Below are 23,087 nucleotides of genomic sequence, written 5' to 3'. Positions count from 1 at the left end.
CTACTGATTTCGAAAGCATGTGTGTGAGTATGTGTGTATGTATAGAGGCTTGAAAAGCAGAAAGTTATAGCAGTTTTGACTGTTGGATTTTACAAGAATTTACTACATTTAAGTTTAATTACAGATAATTCTTTCAACAAGCCCTTAAATCAAAAGGTTGTACTGCAGTGTCTTTTTTTTTTTGAGATGGAGTCTCACTCTGTCACCCAGGCTGGAGTGCAGTGTCATGATCTCAGCTCACTGTAAACTCCACCTCCCAGGTTCAAGTGATTCTTCTGCCTCAGCCTCCTGAGTAACTGGGATTACAGGCATCCGCTGCCACACCTGGCTAATTTTTGTATTTTTAATAGAGATGAGGTTTCACCGTGTCGGCCAGGCCGGTCTCGAATTCCTGACCTCAAGTGATCCACCTACCTCGGCCTCCCAAAGTGCTGGGATTACAGTCTTTTCTGTGAGTGTATTTGTGTATGTGCTTGTTGACAGTTGACATCTTCTCTGTCAGAAGATTTTAGGGAAAGTAAAATGACTTTTCAGTAATTCTGTAATGCCATTTGACCACATGAATTTCCCCTCTCACCCCAAAAGAAGAGAAAAAACTGCTGGCACAGACTGTACAAGACAGTGACGTAAGATGCCAAAGTTATGCAGATAAAATGGGATATGTCACAGGTGGTAACAGACAGTTTTTGCAATTGCTTGTTTCCAAGCTAACGGCAGAAATTGTGTTCTGTCCAGTGGACCCTGGTTAAGAAAGTCCTTTTCATAAAGATACACAAACAAACAAAAAACGTGAAAGGTGAGTTAAGTACTTCACATTCCCTCCTTTAGTTTCCAAAAGTAGGTTATGTGTGAAATAAGGCTTTGGAGTACTTTTTAATATGATTTCTTGTTCTTAGTTATGATTTTTAACTTTAAAATGTGATTATTGGTTTGGATCAGTTTTTAATGCTAGCCCAAAATAGGTTGAAAAGGTTAGGCATAAGCACAAATGGGAGTACTGCTGCCCCTGAAATAAGGGAAGATGGTCTCTCATTAATTTGGTAAGCAGTCTTGCACATGTCAGGTAGACAGCTTGGAGAACTATGCTACTTTTATTTTCCTCTCTATTGGCTGTAGACTGAAACATTGTTTGGAAAGCTTTATTAATTAAAATTATTTTACATAAACACAAATTAATTCCTGAACTATGTCATTTAAACATTTACCCGCTTTTCCTCATGGGCTTTTGGCTGGCAATGTCTCCTCCTGTGATCTCATAATTTTGGCAGCTAAAGCATATTAAGGAAATATGCTGCTGTGAAAGGGAATTGTTCTGTTTAATGTGCCTTGCTAAATTGATCATTTTAATGGCTACAGACACATTTTGCTAAGAGAAAGGAATATTATTTAGACCTGATGCCAGAATTTTTTTTTTTTTTTTTTGAGATGGAGTCTCATTTTGTCGCCCAGGTTGGAGTGCAATGGCATGATCTCAGCTCACTGCAACCTCTACCTCCCAGTTCAAGCGATTCTTCTGCCTCAGCCTCCTGAGTAGCTGGGATTACAGGCCTGTGCCACCACGCCCAGCTAATTTTTATGTTTTTAGTAGAAACGGAGTTTCACCATGTTGGCCAGGCTGGTCTTGAACTCTTGACCTCAAGTGATCCACCCACCTCAGCCTCCCAAAGTGCTGGGATTACAGGCACGAGCCATCACGCCCGACTCGGATGCCAGAATCTTAAACGGAGAGTCTGAACCTCTTTTGAAGAAGCAGATTTGATCCATCCTCTGGCTTTCCCTGTCTCTAGCATTACTGGTCATGTTATCCTTTAAAAAAAAAAAAAAAAAAAGTGTGTATTATAAAACAGAAAAACATACCAATTAGTTAAATGAAAAAGTGAATTCAGGGAGTTAAGTGATTTATGACATAGCGAACACCATGTAACCACCTTCCATGTCAAAAAGTAGAACTTTCCCAACCTCCTCAGACTTCTCCATGTGCCCCAGCCCAGTCACAACAACCCTCCTCCCTCTCAAAGTAACCACTCTCCCGACTTTTGTAATACTCATTTCCTTGCTTTTCTTTGTAGTGGTAATCACTCAAGTGATTTGTAGTGGTGATCACTCTAGGCTCTATAGATTGGTCTTGCCAGTTTTAAAAACTTTAAGTCTTAATCTAAAGATTCCTCCTCCATCATTTTCTTTTTCCTACAATGTATCTATGCAAAAGCCCTGATGTTTGACCTGTGCTTTTCAGCCATCTGGATTTTGCTGATTGTATCCTCATGTTGCAGTGGAACATGCTCCTCTGTCCTCTGAATTTCCTGCAGATTGGCAGCTGGAACCTGAAGTGCGGTCAGATTCAGGTTCTGTCCTTTTGGCAAGACTATATTGTTCCTGTTATGTTCTTCCATACGCTAGGAAGCACATGATGTCACGATGTCTGGGTTTCATTCTTTTTCGATTAGTGCGTTCTGTGCCTGTATCCAGTCATTCACTAGGGGTCGCAATATGGTGACAGTAAATTCTGTCATTTTGTTTTCAATTTTTAGCTGGTAAAATTTTATAAGATGATGCCCTGACTTGCTTACTATTTAGTTACCAAATAGTATAGTTCATTTAGGAAAGCAGGATAAGTGCTTGATTCTTTCCTTTTATTTACCCAGTTCTCAAGATAATGAATTGATTGTCATCCTCAGAAGGTGACAAATTAGGGTTTTTCCCCCTGTTTCCTTTCATTTTGAAATTATGGATTTGAATATATTTGATGGGTTCAATCCATTATAATTCTTATCTCAAAGCTGACTTTCTCGCCTTTTCCAGTGGAAACCTCTTCAAGATATCTGAGTCCTTTTGAAATGACCCTTGTAGTCTTTGATAGATAGATTCCTTGCTGTGTGATATGCTGAGGTGTTTGAGGTTCACTTTGGACATCCCTGCCCAAGCCATTTCTTTCAGACGTACTGGTTTATTTTAAGGGAAAATTATATCTATTAAGTATGCAGTAGCATTATGTCTAAAAAAATGTGTGTGTGTGTGTGTGTGTATGTGTGTAATTAATTTACAAATACTGTATTACCAAAGAGAGTGTAATCTTTTTGCTGTGGAGGGTTTCCCCTCCTTGTTGATGGCTGCTGACTGATGAGGGTGGTGGTTGCTGAAGGTTGGGCTGGATGAGGCAATGACAATAAAGTTTGTCATATTGATTGACTCGGCCTCTCGTGAAATCTTCCTCTGTAGCATGTAATGCTGTTTGATAGCATTTTACCCACCGTAGAACTTCTTTCAAAATTGGAGTCAGTCCTCTCAAACCCTTTTGCTGCCTTATCAACTAAGTTTATGTAGGTAATATTCTAAATGTTTTGTTGTCATTTCAACAATGTTTACAGCATCATTACCAGGAGTACATTCCATCTCAGGAAACTGTTTGCTTTTCCATAAGGAACAACTCCTCATCTGTTCAAATTTTATCATTAGATTGCAGCAATTCACTCACATCTTCAGGCTCCACTTTTTATTCTCTGCTTCCCTATTTCCACCATATCTACAGTTACTTTTTCCACCAAAATCTTGAACTCCTCAAATGTTGATATTTTGAACTCCTTCCATGAATCATGAATTTTCTTAGTATTGCCTAAAATGGTGAATCCTTTCTAGAAGGTTTATTTTTATTTTTTTGAGACGGAGTCTTGCTCTGTCGCCCAGGCTGGAGTGCAGTGGTACGATCTCGGCTCACTGCAACTTCCGCCTCCCAGGTTCAAGCGATTCTCCTGCCTTAGCCTCCCGAGTAGCTGGGACTACAGGCGCGTGCCACCATGCCCAGCTAATTTTTTGTATTGTTAGTAGAGACGGGGTTTCACCATGTTAGCCAGGATGGTCTCCATCTCCTGATCTCGTGATCCGCCCGCCTTGCCCTCCCAAAGTGCTGGGATTACAGGCGTGAGCCATTGCACCGGGCCCGGAAGGTTTTTAATTCACTTTTTTCCAGATCCATCAGGGGAATCACTATCAGTGGTAGCTGTAGCCTTATGAAATGTATTTCTTAAATAAGAAGACTTGAAAGTCAAAATGATTCCTTGTTCCAAGGGCTGCAGAACTGATGTTAGCAGGTGAAAACAACGTTAATCTCCTTGTACATTTTCATCAGAGGTCTTGGGTGATAAGGTGCATTGTTGATGAGTAGTAATATTTTGTAAGGAATCTTTTTTTTTTCCTGATCGGTAGTTCTCAATGGTGGGCTTAAAATATTCAGTAAACCATGCAGTAAACAGATGTGCTGCCATTCATGCTTTGTTTTTCCATTTCTAGAACACAGACAGAGTAGATTTAGCATAATTCTTAAAGGCCGTAGGATTTCTGGTGCGGTAAATGAGCATTGGCATCAACTTAAAGTCACCAGCTGCGTCGGCCTCTAACAAGACAGGCAGCTCATCTTTTGAAGCTTCAAAGCCAGGCGTTGACTTCTCTCTAGCCATGAAAGTTCTAGGTGGCATCTTCTTTCAGTAGAAGGCTGTTTCATCTACATTGAAAATGTGTTGTTTAATGTAGCCACCTTCATCAATGATCTTAGCCAGATCTTCTGGATAACTTGCTGCAGCTTCTCCATCAGCACTTGCTGCTTTCCCTTGTACTTTTATATAATGGATATGGCATCTTTCCTTAACCTCATGAACCAACCTCTGCTAGTTTCCAACTTTTCTTCTGCAGCTTCCTTACCTCTGTCAGCCTCCATAGAATTGAAGAGAGGTAGGACTTTGCTCTGGATTAGGCTTTGGCTTAAGGGAATCTTGTGGCTGGTTTGTATTTCTATCCAGACCACTAAAACAAAGGCTGTTTTTGCTTCACTGGAGTAGCACTTTTAATTTCCTGAACTTTTCTTTCGCATTCACAACTTGGCTAACTGGCTTAAGAGGCGCTTAGCTTTTAGCCTGTTTCAGCTTTCGACATGACTTCCTCACTAAGCTTAATCATTTCTAATTTTTGATTTAAAGTGAGAAATGTGCAACTCTTCCTTTCGCTGAAACACTTAAAGGTCATTTAGGGTTATTAGTTGGCCTAATTTCAATGTTGTTATGTCTCAGGTAATAGGGAGGCCCAAGGAGAGGAAGAGACAGGGATACAGGGAGAGCAGGTGGTGGAGCAGTGAGAAAACACGCAGCGTTTATCGATTAATTCACTGTCTTATATGGGTGCAGTTCATAGGTTCATAGTGCCCCAAAACAATTACAGTAGTAACACCAGAGATCACTTATCACTGTAAGAGATACAGTAATAACAAAAAAGTTTGAAATGCTGCAAGAATTACCAAAATCGACACAGAGACAGTGAACACATGCTGTTGGAAAAATGGTATGGATAGATTGCCTTAGGACTGATACGAAGCTTCAATTTGTTTAAAAAAACAAAAACAAAAACACCACCACAATATCTGTGAAGTGCAATAAAACGAGGTATGCCTGTATTTACCTAACCTCTTTAATTAATATTAATCACATCTCCATCTCCTTTCTTCCACATGCAGAATGCAGGGTCTTAGGGATACAGAAGGAGAATTAGAGTATCCTTATCTATCTCATTTGTCTTATCACATTATACCTAGAATAGTCTCAGAGTGAAAATGCTAATACCACCACTGTACTATGATTACTGAAAATCGTTAAAAACTAAACAACTTTTAGTTAAAAAACTAAAGAACTTTTTAAAACCCATGCTATGTCTATTCTCCCTCCATTTAAAAATGATGTATTCTGTATTTTCAAGACCACATAGCTGTTACATTCAACAGTCTCTCCTCTCTTGGTTCTGTGAGTAACTACATTGAAGTGCACTCCATCAATCATCGTGTCAATCTCGCACCAGGCATTTGGATCATCTGAAGCTTGTTCTTGGGTGGATTCCTTAAGAAGAGGTCATGGGAACAATATTCTCTGAGTTCTTATATACTGATAATAACTTATCTGTGATCTTTTTACTTGAAAGTGAGTTTTTCTCAATATAAAATTATTGGGTAGGGACAGTGCCTCACACCTGTAATTCTAGCAGTTTGGGAGGCCAAGGCAAGTGGACTTTTTGAGCCCAGGAGTTCAAGACCAGCCTGGGCAACATGGTGAAACCCCATCTCTACAAAAAATAAAAAATTAGCTGGGTGAATGCCTGTGGTCTCAGCTACTTGGGAGTCTGAGGTGGGAGGACCTCTTGGGCCTTGGAAGATCAAGGCTGCATTGAGCTGTGATCGTGCCACTGCACTACAGCCTGGTTAACAGAGTGAGACCGATGTTGTTTCTAAATAAATAAATAAAATTACTGACTCACAGTTTTTCCTTGAATATCTAAATACCTTATTCCATTTTCTTTTGGCATAGGTGTTGCTGTCAAAGTCAGATTATAATCTAAATTTCCTTTCCCTTATAAATCATATGCTCTTTTGCCTAAATGTTCATAAGATTTTTCTTCTTCAAATGTAGTTTATTTTACTAGAAGATTGTTGGTCATTCTGAGTTGGTATCTCTAGATACCATGGTATGCTCTTTCAATATATAGTTTCCCGTCTTTTTTTTCTTGAATTACAGTTTTTAATTTTTTTTTTTTTTTTTTTTTTTTAATTTCTGTTTCCTTGCTTTGGTTTTCTTTATCAGAGGCTCTTGTTACCCATATGCTTTGTCTTCTTTACTTCTCTTTAGTCGTTGTCAGTTTCTCTCCAAACCTCTTTTCTTTTTCTTCCCTCCCCTTCCCTTCCCTCCTTTTCTTTCTTTTTTTGAGACAAGGTCTTGCTCTGTCACCCAGGCTGGAGTACAGTGGCACAATCAATCATGCCTTGACCTCCTGGGCTCAAGCAATCCTCCCACTTCAACCTGCCGAGTAGCTGCAACCACAAGCATTTACCACCATGTCCAGCTGATTTTCTATTTTTTTAATAGAGACGAGGTTTCTCACAATGTTGTCCAGGCTGGCCTCTAACTTGTGGCCTCAAACATTCCTCCCAGCTTGGCCTTCCAAAGTGTTGGGATTACACGTGTGAACCACCGTGCTAGGCCCCAAAGCTTTTTTTTTGTTTTTTTTTGTTTTTTTTAGACTTTATTATTATTATTATTTTGCTCTTTGCCTTTTATTTATTTTGGGGGCATTATTTGTTGTGTTTATTTGCTCTTGTGTTCTTTCTTGGTTTGTCTTCATTTATTTCTAATTTTTTTCTTGATTTCTGTCACTTTATTTTTTTGAGTTTTTCAAGTTCTGATTTATAATGTTTTACATATTACTTTATTTTGAATTACTATAATGTAGTTTTTATCTCTTTTGAGCATGTCTTTTTAGCATCTTTATATTATCTAAAAGGATGTTATTCTGTGTCTTATTTTCTTTTGTTCTGACAGTAATTTTGGAATTCAACCTTGATTTTTTTTTTCTTGCTTATTTTTATGTGGATTTAATTTTCCCAAGCTTTTTAGATAGTGGCTTGGTTCAGATATTCACAGAGCTCCCTCTCTGACATCTTCAGATAGTGTTCAGAAACATGGTGCCTTGCTTTCTGAGATTTCCTGGCCTGGCTTTTATGTAGCCTTTCTTATGCTTTTATCCCTCTTATTTCTATCCTGCTGAAATTCGATTTCATTTCCTGGAGTGTCTGCTTTGTGGTCCCATCCTGGAAGGGAGCCCTCTCTGGATGATTTTGAGAGTGCTGGGGTCTAGATTATGCCTGCCTCTTCAGACCTTTTAAATTCAGTACTCCTATGCCCAGCTTCTGTTGGAAAAGGCAAAATCCTTCCCGGTTTCTACTGCTGATCTCACACCAGCCTGCTGCCCTCAGGTCTGTCAGATGTCCCCTTGCTGTCCCCTCCCACACAAACCTGAGGCCGATCACATGCAGGTCGTGTGGCTGTTGGTGTTTGTTCCCACCCACTTGAATTTTGGGGATATCACCTAGTTTGTGTAAATGTTGTCCCTGGATTTTTGTTTTGTTTTGTTTTGTTTTCTGCTAGCTCTGTATTTTTATGGAGGGACTTTGGAAAAACCCTCAAACAATGCTGCCACTGAGATTCTGCCATCTCCCAGAATCCTCAATGTCGCCCTTTTACTGGCATTGCTGGAGTGCACACTTTGTAAATTAAATAATGCTTTGGGATAAATCTTTCTAATTTAAAAAAATCTTTAAGTATGGAACTGATATTTAAATCACCCTTTAATCACTTAATATCCCCCATATCATGTTATTATTGGAGTAATTGAAGCTTGTATAGCTTAGCAGTTGAAATGAAAGTTTAAAGAAATATTTGATCTGCTCCTAGCCTACCTGCTTCTTAATACCTTATTTTCCACCTTGCTCTTCTGAAGGTAAAAGAACACTGTACTAAGATCAAATGGTTTCAGACAACACCCCTGTCCGCCCCGTCCTTTTTTTTTTTTTTAACAGAAAAGCTCTGTGTAGTTTCTCAAGCCTAGGCTATTGGTAGTAGCTCATGAGCTACAAATAGTAGACAGTATAACAATGCTTAGTTTTAGCAGAAGAAGGATACCAAGGAGAGCCCGAGAGTAGGAGTTTTGAGCATTTGCAGGTCGCTTTGCTTAAATGCTCTCAGCCCCGATTGCCTTACATATAATATGGAGGTATGATAATAATAATTATGCCTATCGAGAGAGTCAAAAGGAAGCTGTAAATGTATAACGGGCTGTTATTTTTTGTAATGTGGATTTTGATGTATACCTATGGTGGATTCCTAGCAGCAAGACACCTTTAATAGGTATTTTGTAGAAAAATACAGTAGAACCAGTTTATCAAATGAGCTGTAAAAGAATAAAAGTAATTTTTTAAAAACTGCTTTTGGGATTACTTACGGTATATAAATCCATGAAGTCCTAAGCATTGAAGTGTTGATTTGCTAATTTTGTGGGCATTGATTTAGTGACAGCCACTTTGCAGTTTTAGGAGAGGGAATACCAATCTTAAGATACACCCCCTCATTGTTTAGGCGGGGCTTCTTGCAGCCTAAAAGTAAATTATATTGACACAGTTTACCTTTCATGTACTACTTTGTGAAATAGCGTTTTATACTCTCACACAGCAGTTGTGTAAATCCTACTCCTGGAAACTACACTTCACTCCTAACTTTTGCAAAGTTTTGGCTCTGTGAGTTCTTTTCCTCAGCAGTATCTTCTCAAAGAGAGTAAGATTGTGGCTACCTAAGTATTTTACTTGGGGAAATTTTAGCTCCAAGAAAATAAGAGTGCTTTAAATAATACAAAGAGCAGCCAAGTTAAGTTTAGTGAATGATGTTGATTCAACATTGTTCCTTATCTGCAGGGTAGTAATCAAACACAAATGCAAAAAATGGCTAATTCGGACAATGGAGTTGCATAATTGTTCCAGAGTCTGGGAAGTGGAAAGATCTTGCAAAATGATAGTCTTAATTGTCTCCAGCTATATAATAGTCCAGATTTTTAAGTTTAAAGGACGCTTTCCCCCTTCTCTCAAATCAGTTTATTCTTCTGCAGAAATAAACAAAAATAAATACCCTATCTAATCCATTTTTGCTTCCATTATAAATTTTCCTAATATAGTTTGTTTTTGGCGGGTGGGAAGGCATTTGACAAAGACTGGAAAACCTGCTAGACAAATTCTGAAAGAGCTTTAATGCTTTCTAATACAGGTTTTGCCCTGAAATAAAAATGGAAGTTGATGTTTTGGTTCCTCTCAGGCATTCAGCAGGGGAGGGCTTTGTCTTAATTCCATTTTGTACAGATTGCATCTGGGCCATTTGCCAAAGGATATTATAACCCTGGCAGATCGGAACCCAACACTCGGTTCTTGGTTTTCCCGAACTTGGTGCCGCTCTGCACGTCATGGTTCATTTGGGAATGCCCTGATGCCCTACATGCAGGCCTTTGTGGGCGTCTGTGGGACGCTGTGCTGCTCTGCAGCTGCTAACCACATCTTTAAGCTTTTTCCTGTCTCATGTATTTTCATTTCCCCTTTGGAATTGGTTTCCTTAGCATTAGAAAAATAGGGTCTTTTGGGGGCGTAACCCTTTTTACGGCTGTAACTCTAGCCCTAGCACAGTAGCAAGTTCATGATGGGTGATTAAAATAGGGAAGCAGTGTCTGGAAAGCAGTATTTGAAAAATAAAACTATTAAATTAATTGTACTTTAAAATAAGTACGTGAGAGAAACCCAAGTGTTTTAGTTTTTCTTTTTTCTTGTTGGGATTGTTCTCTTGAGTTGTTCTTTTTCCATATCCAGGCTTTCACATGTGAAAAGGATGCCCATGATATAGTAGTTCTGAACATGTGCTTAAAGTTGTTTTTTTCTAGAACCACAATGGGATTTTACTGATGGATTCACTTATTCATGTAGGAGCCGTTGGAACGGATTTAATTTTTTTGGTTATATAGATGAGAGGTTTCTATGTTGCACAGGCTGGCCTCGAGCACCTAGCCTCGCCTCCTTATGCACCAGGACAACAGACCTGAGCCCCCGCAGCTCCTCTGATTTCATTTTTGTCCTTTCAAAACAAAACAAAACATTGCCATAGTAATGTGCTGTCCAAATAGAAAATGTTAGGAACACACAGCATTATTTAAATTAAGAAAATAAAATTTAAAAAGGGAGTAGGGATGACTTGTACTCTTTGCTGTGCTGAGATGCCTACTCTGGGTGTTTTATGTCTGTTTTCCTCTGCACTCACTGCATACAGTTTTTGAGAAAACTGGTTGGTATTACAATACCAGTCTATAGCCATAGAACAAAGAAAAGCTAAGCCTACTCAGAGATCAGATCTGTCGTTACTGTGGTAATTGGCCTAGGTATAAACCAGAGCTTTCACACATAAGGTATCTTGGGTGTAAATTAGTTAGTATTAATTAATTGGGTACAGTGCTGAATTAATTTGAAGACAGGACTCCTTCTAAGAAATTCTGATATTCAGAACTAGAAATATATATGAGGTCATAGTGTCGTATTAACAGCAAGAAAAGTCACCATGAAAATATAGTAGGCTCCTTTTTTTTTTTTTTTTTATTTTGCCATGCGCTATTCTAAGCCTTTATGTACATGGTTATATTTAGTTATCGTATCAGCACAGTAAGCCATGAGTGTGGCCTATTTTACAACTTAGGAAACAGGCTCAGAGAGTGACAGTTTTGTCAAGGGTCACACAGCTGATAAAAGGCCCAGCCAGACCCAGATCTGTCTAGCTCCAAAGAAAGCCCCATGCTCTTCTCCCTCGTTGCAGTATTTCCTGTTAGGCTAGTGTTTTGGGGCATGCAAAATGTTTGAGCTCATTTAACCCTTCTAGTAACCCCTGAGTAAGCACAGCTGTCCCCAGTATCAAGGAAATTCAGGCTCCCGAAAGTGAAATCCCTCCTTAATGCTAACATGACCAATTAGTGTCCCAGCTCTGACAGGAGCCTGTGTCTTCTGACACCCAGACCAGCATCCCATATTACATACAAAAGGACCTAACATGTACCAAGTGGTGCTTCTGTTTGTTGTTGTCCCTGAGCTGCAGGAACATCAGTCCAAACCTGCAAGCTGTCACCCGAAGTAGCAGACAACCCTGAAGAGGGCAGAGAGCCACATAATGACAGTCCTGTGAGCAGGGCCTGTGGGCGCCAGCCAGAGCACGTGTATGCTGGTGTGGAAAGACCTTCAGACCGCCCCCAAGCCCCCAGCTCTTTCCACAGTCCACCGTAGAGAACACCACCCCCTCTACCAGTGGACGCAAGAATTCAATTGTCTTCTCATTTCATTTCAGAGATTTTTTCACTCAACTTCTCACATTGCAGTCCTTGTGCTTATAGTATTATTAGCTTTTTCACTCTGATGCTTTTTCCCTAGCAGCTCCTGAGCCAGCTTCTTTATGGCATTGTTTAAATGCTGCATGCACTTTTTAGAAAATTGCTCTACTCATCTGTGTTTTTTATTTTGAGACTGGATATTCAATTTCTCCTTATTTTCTTCTCTACTTTCACCTAAGTCTTTGTTCATCTTTTAGAGGTCACCTCCTCAGGGAGCCCTCCTTGGTGGACCAAGCTTGATTAGCAGGAAGCTCATTTCATAGTAGTGCAGTTGGCTTATGCCGGCATAGCACTGGTTGCACTGTGTGGTTCCTAGTGAATATACAGGCAATAATAACAACTAACACCCAGTGTCTGCCTTACGCCAGGCATTCTTCTAAATGTGTCAGTTTCATGTTACCATGTTAGTCTTCAAACCGCCTCACAGAGGGCAGGTTCAATATTAAGTCCTGGAATGTCCCCAAGGTCACACCACTGATATGTGACTGAATCAGGAATTCAGTCACATCAGTCTGGCCAGAGCCCATCATCTCAGCCCTGCTATGTACTGTCTCTGCATTCTGGAGGCACTATGTGTGTGTCTGGCTCTGTGCTGAGGGTTAATTCCTTGAATCTCTTAGCACACTTCTCAGGCATAGGCACTAATGTTTTCTCTATGCAGTGATGTTTGCCAGGATCATCACAGTAAGTAGCCCAGGCAGGATTTGAACCAGACTCTGCCTGACTCCGGTGCTCACTCTCTAACCCTCTCTATCACACCACTTGGATTTGTTGTCTTTGATTTTCAGTCTGATAGAAGTCTCTGCTTTCTGTTAGACCATCAACTTCTGAAGAGCAGGGCCTGTATTTAGTTACCCAGTACTAGATGGGTTACAATAGAATTTATTCTAACTCATTAAACATGTTACAAGAAAGAGTTAACCAAGGTAGTAAAATGGGTTAGGTGCTTGTCTTATGTGCATAAACCCAGCTGAGGGAACCATTAAACCAGCTGGAGGTGAGGTAAAGAAGGAACACACAGAGTTTCTTTATTTTAAAAATTAATAAATGTTTTGCTTCATCATTAAAATTTTCTTTTAATCCAGGAAAAGATGATGGGGAGAAGCTAGAGAAAGGAACAGGTTGAGTCCCCATTATGAGCTCTGCTTCTGCCCTCATATTTTAAGGTTGGAAATGCTGATTATAACCAAAGCCTCCCATCACTCCACGTCTCATTAGTGATTTGGAAAATGCACTGGCTGTGCTCAGAGTTAGACACAGAAGCGTTTTCAGTCCTTGCGAGGAAACCCAGCAGGCCATGGTTGGGGTGCCATCTGGAGATCGAAGGTGGTATTACCACTCTTGTCAGTTCTAAGTGGGGTCACAGTGCATCTTGCAAAATGCATTTCCTGTTGAGTCACTAAAGTCCCATTTCATAATTGTTTTTCTATCGACTTCATGCTTTGATCAAATTAGTAGTCCCTGTTTTCTGTGTGTTCTGTTCAAAACGTCAGTCCTGCTTTATATTCAAATAGTCAAGTTCAACGTGGAGTTGTTTCACTAATCATAAATTCTTGAATAAAAATAGTGCATATCAGGATGAAAGCTAACATGCAGTGCTGGAGGAGAGCAGGTGCCCACATTCTCCACAGGGGAAAGAGGCCTGGGTCAAGGTCTGTTCCGCAGAGGGAGGGAGAGGGCAGGGTAGGTCATCCTTTTCCTTCTATGCTTGTTCACACCTGCCTTGCTTAAAATTTGCTGAATGATGGTGGGGCTTTGGGGAAATTAGGTGATGTTCTAAACTTGGGCCCTCAAAATGCAGGTTTATTTTTGCCATGATTTGCATAAGGGGTTATATTTAGCCTGGGCAGAATTGAGCTGTAAAAATGAACAAATCACCCAACTTATGACCTTTTCCCACTCTTCAGAATGGCAAACTTTTCTCATTTTTTGCAGGACAGTTGAACTGAGCTGAACCCTAAACACTCATCCAGTCTAGATCTCTGCCTTCCACTAAGCAATTGAAAACAGACAATTGTTTGTCTCCTTCTTTAAAGTTCCCACAAGGGAAAATTCTGTTTGTCACGTGTTCTAGTGTTGAACATGATTTTTCACTGAGAAGTTCTTAAATTTTTCATGAGCTAGTTCCTCAAAATCATTTTCTGATGGTAAATTTACTTGTTTTAATCTTCATGTAGAAGATAATGATTTTAAACTTTAGCTTTTTCATAAGCTTAAATAATATTTAATATCTGGTCTTCTGTAGGGTTCTTGATGCTACTCAGCTTACCTGTAACTCAGCCCTTTTCTTAGAGGTTGTTTGTTTTTTAACCCTTTGAAACCTTTCTCTTCCATTGTTAAATGTAAAGTCTTTCATTCCTTCCACTCATACTTTCCCTGTCCTTTTCTCCCCCTGTGCCCAGGCATGTCCCCAGTTATGGGGAGTCTTCTGCATGTCTTCACCAGTCAAGAGGATTTTTTTTTAAGTCACAAGTTTTATTGCGATATAATTCACATATAATTCACTCATTTAAAATGTACAATTCACTGATTTTTAGAATATTCACAACCATCACCACAGACAATTATAGAAAATTTTCATCACCTCAAATAGAAACCCAAATCCTTTAGCTATCACTCCTCTACCTATCTCCCTCCACACTCCCCAACACTAAGCAACCACTATTCTGCTTTCTGTCTTTATGGATTTGCCTCTGCTGGACATTTCACATACGTGGAATCCTGCAATATGCGGTCTTCTATGTCTGGCTTCTTTCACTTTGCATAATGTTTTTAGAGTTTGCTCATGTTGTAGCATGTATCAGTACTTCATTCTTTTTTATGGCCAAATAATATTCCAGTGTATGAATATGTCACATTTTGTTTAGCCATTTGTCAATAGATGGATATTTGGGTTGTTTCCACCTTTGGGCTATTACAAATAATGCTTCCATGAACATTCTTGTACAAGTGTTTGCATGGACACATAGTTTCCATACTCTTGGGTATATCCCTAGGAGTGGAATTACTGGGTCATATGATAATTCTGTTTAATCATTTGAGGAACTGCCAAGCTGTTTTCCAAAGTCTGCCACCAAATGGTGGCTATACCATTTTACATTCTCACCAGCCATGTACGCAGGCTCTGATTTTTTCACATGGTTGTGGACACTTGTTATCTGTATTTTTGATTCTAATGGTCATGAAAAGAGAGCTTGTGGTTTTGATTTGCATTTCTGTAATAACTAATAATGCCAAACATCTTTTCATGTGCTTTTTCGCCATTTATATGTCTTCCTTGAAACGTCTATTTAGATGACTGGCCTATTTTTAAATTGGGTTATTTGTCCTTTGGTTGGATTCTGAGAGTTCTTTATATATTCTAGCTATAGGTCTCTTATCAAATGTATGATTTGCAAGTTATTTTCTCCCATTCTGCGGGGTTTTTTTTTTCACTTTCTTGATAGTGTTCTTTGAAGCACAAAAGCTTTTAATTTTGATGAGGTCTAATTTATTTTTTCTTTTGTAATATTTTCTATAATACATGTTATAAAAATATTAAGTGTATTTTTATTTTCCAAGTGTAAAATTATAGAAAATATGTTTTAAGGCCGGGCGCAGTGGCTCACGCCTGTAATCCCAGCACCTTTGGGAGACTAAGATGGGCATATCACAAGGTCAGGAGATCGAGACGATCCTGGCCAACATGGTGAAACCCTGTCTCTACTAAAAATAAAAAATTAGCCGGGCGTGTTGGCAGACACCTGTGGTCCCAGCTACTCAGGAGGCTGAGGCAGGAGAATGGCGTGAATCTGGCAGGTGGATCTTGCAGTGAGTCGAGATCGTGCCACTGCACTCCAGCCTGGGCGACAGAGTGATACTCCGTCTCAAAAAATAAAAAATAAAAAAAAAAAAGAAGAAGAAAAGAAAATATGTTTTAAAAATTACATCGTCCCATCAAGAACCACAGACTTAGCTAAGTGTCTTCATCCCAATCCTTTTCTTGAGTGTTTCAATCATTTTGTATTTTTCTTTCAATTTTTTGCATGCTTCTAACTGGAGAGTTTTGAACTTCACAAGGAATTTAAAATAAAATCCCAAATAATATTAAATAAAAGTTGAGAGGTAATGTTTTGCAACCCTCCTTGTTGGTATCCTGATCTCTGGTAACATACTACATTTTAAAAACAGCTGATACTTGGGAGGCTGAGGCAGGAGATTTGCTTCAACCTGGGAGACGGAGGTTGCAGTGAGCCGAGATTGCGCCACTGCACTCTAGCTCGTTCAACAGTGTGAGACTCCGTCTCAAAAAAAAAAAAAAAAAAAAAAAACAGCCTAGCACAGTCATTTCACAACATTCTGCCTTTCATCCACATATCACTGTATGTTCTGTTTATATAGAGCAAATCTTTAAAGTGGATGGTTACTGTAAATGTGATAATGAAAGGCACTAGCTTTCACGTGGATCATCTTTCTTCCTTCTCCAACAGGTATGGCAGATCCCAGAAAATGGACTCACGCTTTCCCTGACTGAACCTGTGGTGATTTTGGAAGGCCACTCAAAGAGAGTCGGCATCGTGGCTTGGCATCCAACAGCCCGCAATGTGCTTCTTAGTGCAGGTGGGAGCTGAGCTCAGCGGTCCTCCCCTTGTCTTCTACTCTTGTGGCTCTCTGAGCGGGGAGAAGCAAATGTGTTTTGGTTGTGTGCTCTATGGTTTTAAAGCAGATTATTAGGAAACCATGGTGAAGAGGATTGGGTGAGGTGCACTGCTCCCCCAGCCCACACACATACTTGTGTGTGTGTGTGCATGTGCGTGTCTTTCAAGGCCACTTTGACAACCTGAGGAAAGCTATGTATTTCCTGCTACAATTTCAGCAGGTTTCATGGTTCCTGCCAGGGCCCTCCATGAACCATAGTTTTGTTTATTTCTGATATGGTAGAAGGTATACTTGGTTGGGAGCTAGAACCCCTGGGTTCCGTCTGTGGTGTTGCTGCTGGCTTTGGGAGACCCCATTAGGCAAATACGCTCCTTCCTTTAAAAAAAAAACTCATTTTCCCCTGCTATACAATTAGTATATATTAGTATATGTTCTCTATAGTATACACAAAAGGAAAAAAAAAATCACTTTTCATCCCACCACTCAGAGGGAAGATCATTATTACTTTTTTGATGTTTCTTTCTGAAAGATATTTCTGTGCACATACATAAATTATTTTACACACAGAGATGGGTTCGTACACTTTACACATGGGCTGCTTTCTGTACTTGGTGGTACGCTGTGACCCTTTTCAAGTGCCATTAAGCACTCTTTCTATTTTTAATGACTTCATACTAATCCATTTTCTGGATATACCTCATTTTACTTGATTAGTCCCCTATTTCTGGACATTAGTGTTGTACAGAAATCTTTTCCTTTATCTAAAATTGGAGATTTCATTTTCTTTTATGAAAGCAATACAGAGAGCATGAGGGAACTTTGTGGGGTGATGGAAATATTCTGTATCTTGATCATAGTAGTGGCTACATGAGTATATACATTTGTTGAAACTTACCAAATATATGCTTAAGATAGGTGCATTGTATTGTATGCAAATTATACCTTAATAAAAGTGGTTGCCAGGCGTGGTGGCTCATGCCTGTAATCCCAGCACTTTGGGAGGCTGAGGCGGGCGGATCACGAGGTCAGGAGATGGAGACCATCCTGGCTAACATGCTGAAACCGTGTCTCTACTAAAAATACAAAAAAAATAGCCGGGTGTGGTGGCAGGCACCTGTAGTCCCAGCTACTCGGGAGGCTGAGGCAGGAGAATGGCGTGAACCTGGGAGGCGGAGCTTGCAGTGAGCTGAGATCGCACCACTGCACTCCAGCCTGGACGACATAGCGAGACTCCGTCTCAAAAAATAAATAAATAAATAAAATAAAAATAAAAATAAATAAAAGTGGTTTATTTAAAAAGTGATACTAATGTTAGAGATAGAATTTTTAAAGGTCTTTCCCCTCACCAGTAAAAAGGAGTGGGGGCAGTTCAGTTTTTAATTGGGAATAGAGAATGTTTATGATTCACAGTGAGTTAAATAAAAAATTATAATGCCAAGTACCTATTGAAACTAAGGCCCACTTTTCAAAAAAGATGCTTTTTTTTTTGAGAGGGAGTCTTGCTCTGTCACCCAGGCTGGAGTGTAGTGGCCGGATCCTGGCTCACTGCAAGCTCCGCCTCCTGGGTTCACGCCATTCTCCTGCCTCAGCCTCCCCAGTAGCTGGGACTACAGGCGCCCGCCAGCTCGCCCGGCTAGTTTTTTGTATTTTTTTAGTAGAGACGGGGTTTCACCATGTTAGCCAGGATGGTCTCGATCTCCTGACCTTATGATCCGCCCGTCTCGGCCTCCCAAAGTGCTGGGATTACAGGCTTGAGCCACCGCGCCCGGCCTATGCCATGTTTTTTATAGTCAGCATTGACTATACTTGGGAATGATTTTTGATGTTCTATTCAGAACCTCAGTCTGATTAAGGAGAGGAAAAAAATTCCAGAGCTGGAATTCCATCATGGAAAATTTCCTGCTACCTTTCTCATCAAGGCTCAACATAGGGCAGCAGCAACAGACTGGTCTGCATTCTCCCTTTTACATGTGAAGGAGAATAGGTGATTGTCGTGTTCTGCATATTTTTAGACTATGTGATCCAGCTGCCGGGGCTGAAGTTAACTGTTTGCCTATGTGTTTGCCTATGAGGAATAAGGCAGAGGAAGGTTCAATTGTCCATCCCAGAGCTTAGCTTCAACTTTTTTGTTTGTTTGTTTGTTTGTTTGAGATGGAGTTTCGATCTTGTTGCCCAGGCTGGAGTGCAATGGCGTGATCTCGGCTCACCACAACCTCCGCCTCCCGGGTTCAAGCAATTGTCCTGTCTCAGCCTCCCAAGTAGCTGGGACTACAGGCATGCGCCACCACACCTGGCTAATTTTGTATTTTTTTTTTTTTTTTTTGAGACGGAGTCTCGCTCTGTCGCCCAGGCTGGAGTGCAGTGGCCGGATCTCAGCTCACTACAAGCTCCGCCTCCCAGGTTTACGCCATTCTCTCGCCTCAGCCTCCCGAGTAGCTGGGACTACAGGCGCCCGCCACCTCGCCACCTCGCCCGGCTAGTTTTTTTGTATTTTTTTAGTAGAGAGGGGGTTTCACCATGTTAGCCAGGATGGTCTCGATCTCCTGACCTAGTGATCCGCCTGTCTCGGCCTCCCAAAGTGCTGGGATTACAGGCTTGAGCCACCGCGCCCGGCCATAATTTTGTATTTTTAATAGAGACGAGGTTTCTCCATGTTGGTCAGGCAGGTCTGCAACTCCTGACCTCAGGCGATCCGCCTGCCTCTGCTTCCCAAGGTGCTGGAATTATAGGCGTGAGCCACTGCGCCCAGTCAGTTTTCTACTTCTAACCCTTAGGTAACTTAAGTATCCTGGATATTAGTGGCTGTTTTTTCTAAATGATTTCAAAATTGCTTTATTGGCAAGAATCCACCTCTAGGATGTCCTTCCCGTATTTTGCTTCATCCTTGAACTAACATCCTAGGAGCAACACATGCTGCCTCTTTTTTTTTTTTTTTTTGAGACGGAGTCTGGCTCTGTCGCCCAGGCTGGAGTGCAGTGGCGCGATCTCGGCTCACTGCAAGTTCCGCCTCCGGGGTTCACACCATTCTCCTGCCTCAGCTTCCCAAGTAGCTGGGACTACAGGCGCCCACCACCATACCTAGCTAATTTTTGTATTTTTAGTAGAGATGGGGTTTCACTGTGTTAGCCAGGATGGTCTCCATCTGACCTCGTGATCCGCCCGTCTCGGCCTCCCAAAGTGCTGGATTATAGGCATGAGCCACGGCCCGGTCCAGCAAGCAACACATGCTGCCTCTTTTTAAAGGGGCCTGGAGGCTTGGGGCAGACCCTTGAAGGAAGGAAGGAGTTGGTGAGCTGAGGTGGTGACTGAGTTGACATCATGGGCCTCGTTCAGAATCCGTTTCTGAATCCATGTAGCTACTTGATTACAGTTTGGGCTTCTCACCATGATCAGAGCAGTCTTGGTCTATTTTTCTCTTCATTTAAAGGTACAGATCTGTTGTGAGCAAACAGGCCTTACTCTCGGCTTTTTCCCTTCCACTGTTGCACCATACTTTAATATCCCAAAGCTGTGTCTTAGAGCCTCACTGATTTGAATAACCTGCCACCCAGAGTTTTTATTGAGTGCCCTAAACAGTTATTTAAACCTTTTATTTTTAGTTTATTTGGCAGAGAAATAAGCTATATTCACCCTGATGCTTGTTTTGCTAGAAAAGGAAACTTGAAGTCACTTGGGTCTACCAGCCCAGTTAACTCTTTAAAGAAAATAGGGTTCTGCTTTGGTTTTTTCTTTGTTTTTGTTTGGTTGATTGTTTCATATGAACCCAGACCTAACAAGTTGTGTTTTTACTTTAATACTTTTATTTCTTTTATACAAACTTTTTCTTTGTCACTTCAGTTTTTAACTCTCTTAGTAAGTAGGGCCTCTAGTAGGGTCTCTGACAATCAGCCACATCTTTTCTCTCTCTCTCTTTCTCTACATATACATATATATATTCTCACTGTATCTGTAGTTTTCTGAGTGTGTTGTATAGGTGTTTCTAATCTTCTCATCTCTGATGGTTTTGCCTGTTTTAGGCTGTGATAATGCCATTATCATCTGGAATGTAGGAACAGGGGAAGCCCTTATAAACTTGGACGATATGCATTCAGACATGATTTACAATGTGAGCTGGAACCGGAATGGCAGTCTGATCTGCACAGCTTCCAAAGACAAGAAAGTGAGAGTCATTGATCCCAGGAAACAAGAGATAGTTGCTGTGAGTATTCCTAGTGTGAAAACTCAGTAGTCGGGGCACTTGAGTGAGAGTGTGAGCTCTCTGCTTTTTAAGGCAGGCAGCAGTACTGGTCAGTGGGACCCTGTTGTGTGTAGACACCAACTGTGAATAAGAAAAGGCTTATAAAGGCTTCTGTCTCCCCATTTGTGCTTGTCTCCAGAGTTGTAAATTTTCCAGCTTTTACTCAAGTCTCTCACTTTGTAGCCTTTTTTCACAAAGAAATAGTTTGTATCAGTTCACTAGAGTCCTTAAGAGTTTATAAGTCTTGATCAATTAAACCAATTGGCTGCATTCCTGATTTTGCAGCTTAGTATCGAATATTGATGAATCAGTTCCTCACCCTTTTCCAAACACAACTGTTAAAGATGCAATAGGTGGCCGGGCATGGTGACTCACGCCTGTAATCCCAGCACTTTGGGAGGCCAAGGTGAGTGGATCATTTGAGGTCAGGAGTTTGAGACCAGCCTGGCCAAAATGGTGAAACGCTGTCTACTAAAAATACAAAGAAAAAAAAAAGAGCCGGGTGAAAAGCAACAGGTTCTCTCATCAGCTCAGTGTCTTAGTTTCTGCCAACCAAACTGGACCCCAACAAAATCACACACTCTGACAAAAGATGGACATTCGGGTCTTCAGTCAGTGTTGAAACTACACGTAGTGAGTCTGAGAACACCTCACTTGCCACACTCTGAGGCCCTTCCTGGGATGTGGTTCTTCTTTGGCAGCATTTCTTTTCAAGAGTTGGGCAATGATAGTAGCCGGTGCTTACTGAGCCCTGGGGACTTGCCCAGCCCTGTGTAAAGTGTTTTCTCCACCCGACATCTTCCAAGGGTTGTCCTAGTGCATTCATTAAACTACCAAGGTCAAGGAAGGGGTCAACTAGACAAGGCTTCTTTCTGCCCTATGATATTGGTAGAAATGGTAGGGCGTACCTAATCTCCTTACGTTATTATCCTCTTGAGAAACAAACATTTGTCAGGGTCCTTTCATGTGTTTGATTTTCCCAGTGCATAGACTTGGGTTGGCAGCGGGATATGGTGGAGAGAGTGAGGCTTCTGAGTCAAATCCTGGCACTCTTGCTGCCTCACAGAGCGGCCTTGGCCAGATCACAGAGTATCTCTTTGTTTCCTCATCTGGGGAAGGGGGGGGATGGTTAACACTGACTTCCCTCCTACACCCAGGTGAACCTGAATGGCAGTGAGTGAGGTTGGATCTATGCCCGAGTTTCCCCACTCACCTTGTCTTCTTGCAGTTTAATGTGTGGCATGTGCCTTTTTGCTCTCCAGGAGAAGGAGAAAGCACATGAAGGAGCAAGACCCATGAGAGCCATCTTCCTGGCCGATGGCAATGTCTTCACCACTGGGTTCAGCCGCATGAGTGAGCGGCAGCTGGCTCTCTGGAATCTGGTACGCCCTCCCCAGCTTTTCTGCTTGCTTTCACTTGAGTTTTCTGTCTGTTCTGAGCAGGTCTTCCGGTGAGTAAGTAGATTATGGGATTCTTAGTGTAGTTTTCTAAATGCCTGCTTGTCTTAAATTGGATGTAAAGTTCTTATCCTCATTGGAGACTTACTGGTAAATGTATTTCAAAGACATACTTTTGATAATCCTGAAGAGGCTGTTGACTATATTTTTTAAAAAGAATGTATGGGCCGGGCGCGGTGGCTCAAGCCTGTAATCCCAGCACTTTGGGAGGCCGAGACGGGCGGATCACGAGGTCAGGAGATCGAGACCATCCTGGCTAACACGGTGAAACCCCATCTCTACTAAATAATACAAAAAACTAGCCGGGCGAGGTGGCGGGCGCCTGTAGTCCCAGCTACTGGGGAGGCTGAGGCAGGAGAATGGCCTAAACCTGGGAGGCGGAGCTTCCAGTGAGCTGAGATCCGGCCATTGCACTCCAGCCCGGGCGACAGAGCGAGACTCCGTCTCAAAAAAAAAGAATGTATGAAGAATCTAGTGTTTTGGATTTGGGAAATAAGTTCATATTTCATAAATAATATGATCAGTTGTCTAAATCAAAATAGTCATGCTTGGGAAAATGTTCATAATTAGCTTAAGTGGGGAAAAATACAACATACATAGAATCATCTCATTCTCAGTGTGTATATGTGTGGGAAGGAAATAGATCAAAATGATAATAGCTTCTGCCACCCACTGGGCTGTAGGATTTTGGAATATGGATTGATTTTTATGTTCTTTTTTATATCTTTCAACTTTTTAAAAGCACACATATTTTATAATTTAAAAAGTACTTTTAAAAAATAAAATAGGGTGGGCGCAGTGGCTCATCCCTGTAATACCATCACTTCGGGAGGCTGAGGTGGCTGGATCACTTGAGGCCAGGAGTTGGAGACCAGCCTGGCCAACATGGTGAAACTCTGTGTCTGCTAAAAATACAACAATTAGCCAGGGGTGGTGGCATATGCCCGTAATCCTAGCTCTCATGAGGCTGAGGCAGGAAAATCACTGGA

The 23,087-nt window shown here is 41.1% G+C and overlaps 1 protein-coding gene and 1 non-coding gene across 3 annotated transcripts in view; one reads left to right on the top strand and one right to left on the bottom strand.

The window, feature by feature from the left end:
• CORO1C (coronin 1C) overlaps positions 1-23,087 on the top strand; it is an 87,395-nt gene that overhangs the window by 54,231 nt on the left and 10,077 nt on the right. For both annotated transcript variants that reach the window (XM_023198195.2, XM_023198139.2), the window contains exons 4-6: positions 16,236-16,365; positions 20,421-20,602; positions 21,904-22,023. In XM_023198195.2, the coding sequence (XP_023053963.1) occupies positions 16,236-16,365; positions 20,421-20,602; positions 21,904-22,023 (432 nt within the window). The remainder of the gene's footprint in view (positions 1-16,235; positions 16,366-20,420; positions 20,603-21,903; positions 22,024-23,087) is intronic.
• Positions 9,550-9,610, bottom strand: LOC111539063. Its single transcript, XR_002730564.1, has one exon. It is a non-coding gene; the product is annotated as a U7 small nuclear RNA (small nuclear RNA).

This window comes from Piliocolobus tephrosceles, chromosome 10 (assembly GCF_002776525.5).
Source record: "Piliocolobus tephrosceles isolate RC106 chromosome 10, ASM277652v3, whole genome shotgun sequence".
Lineage (NCBI taxonomy): Eukaryota > Metazoa > Chordata > Mammalia > Primates > Cercopithecidae > Piliocolobus > Piliocolobus tephrosceles.
The sequence above is the reverse complement of the archived record's forward strand: the minus strand, read 5'-3'. Positions and strand labels throughout refer to the sequence as shown.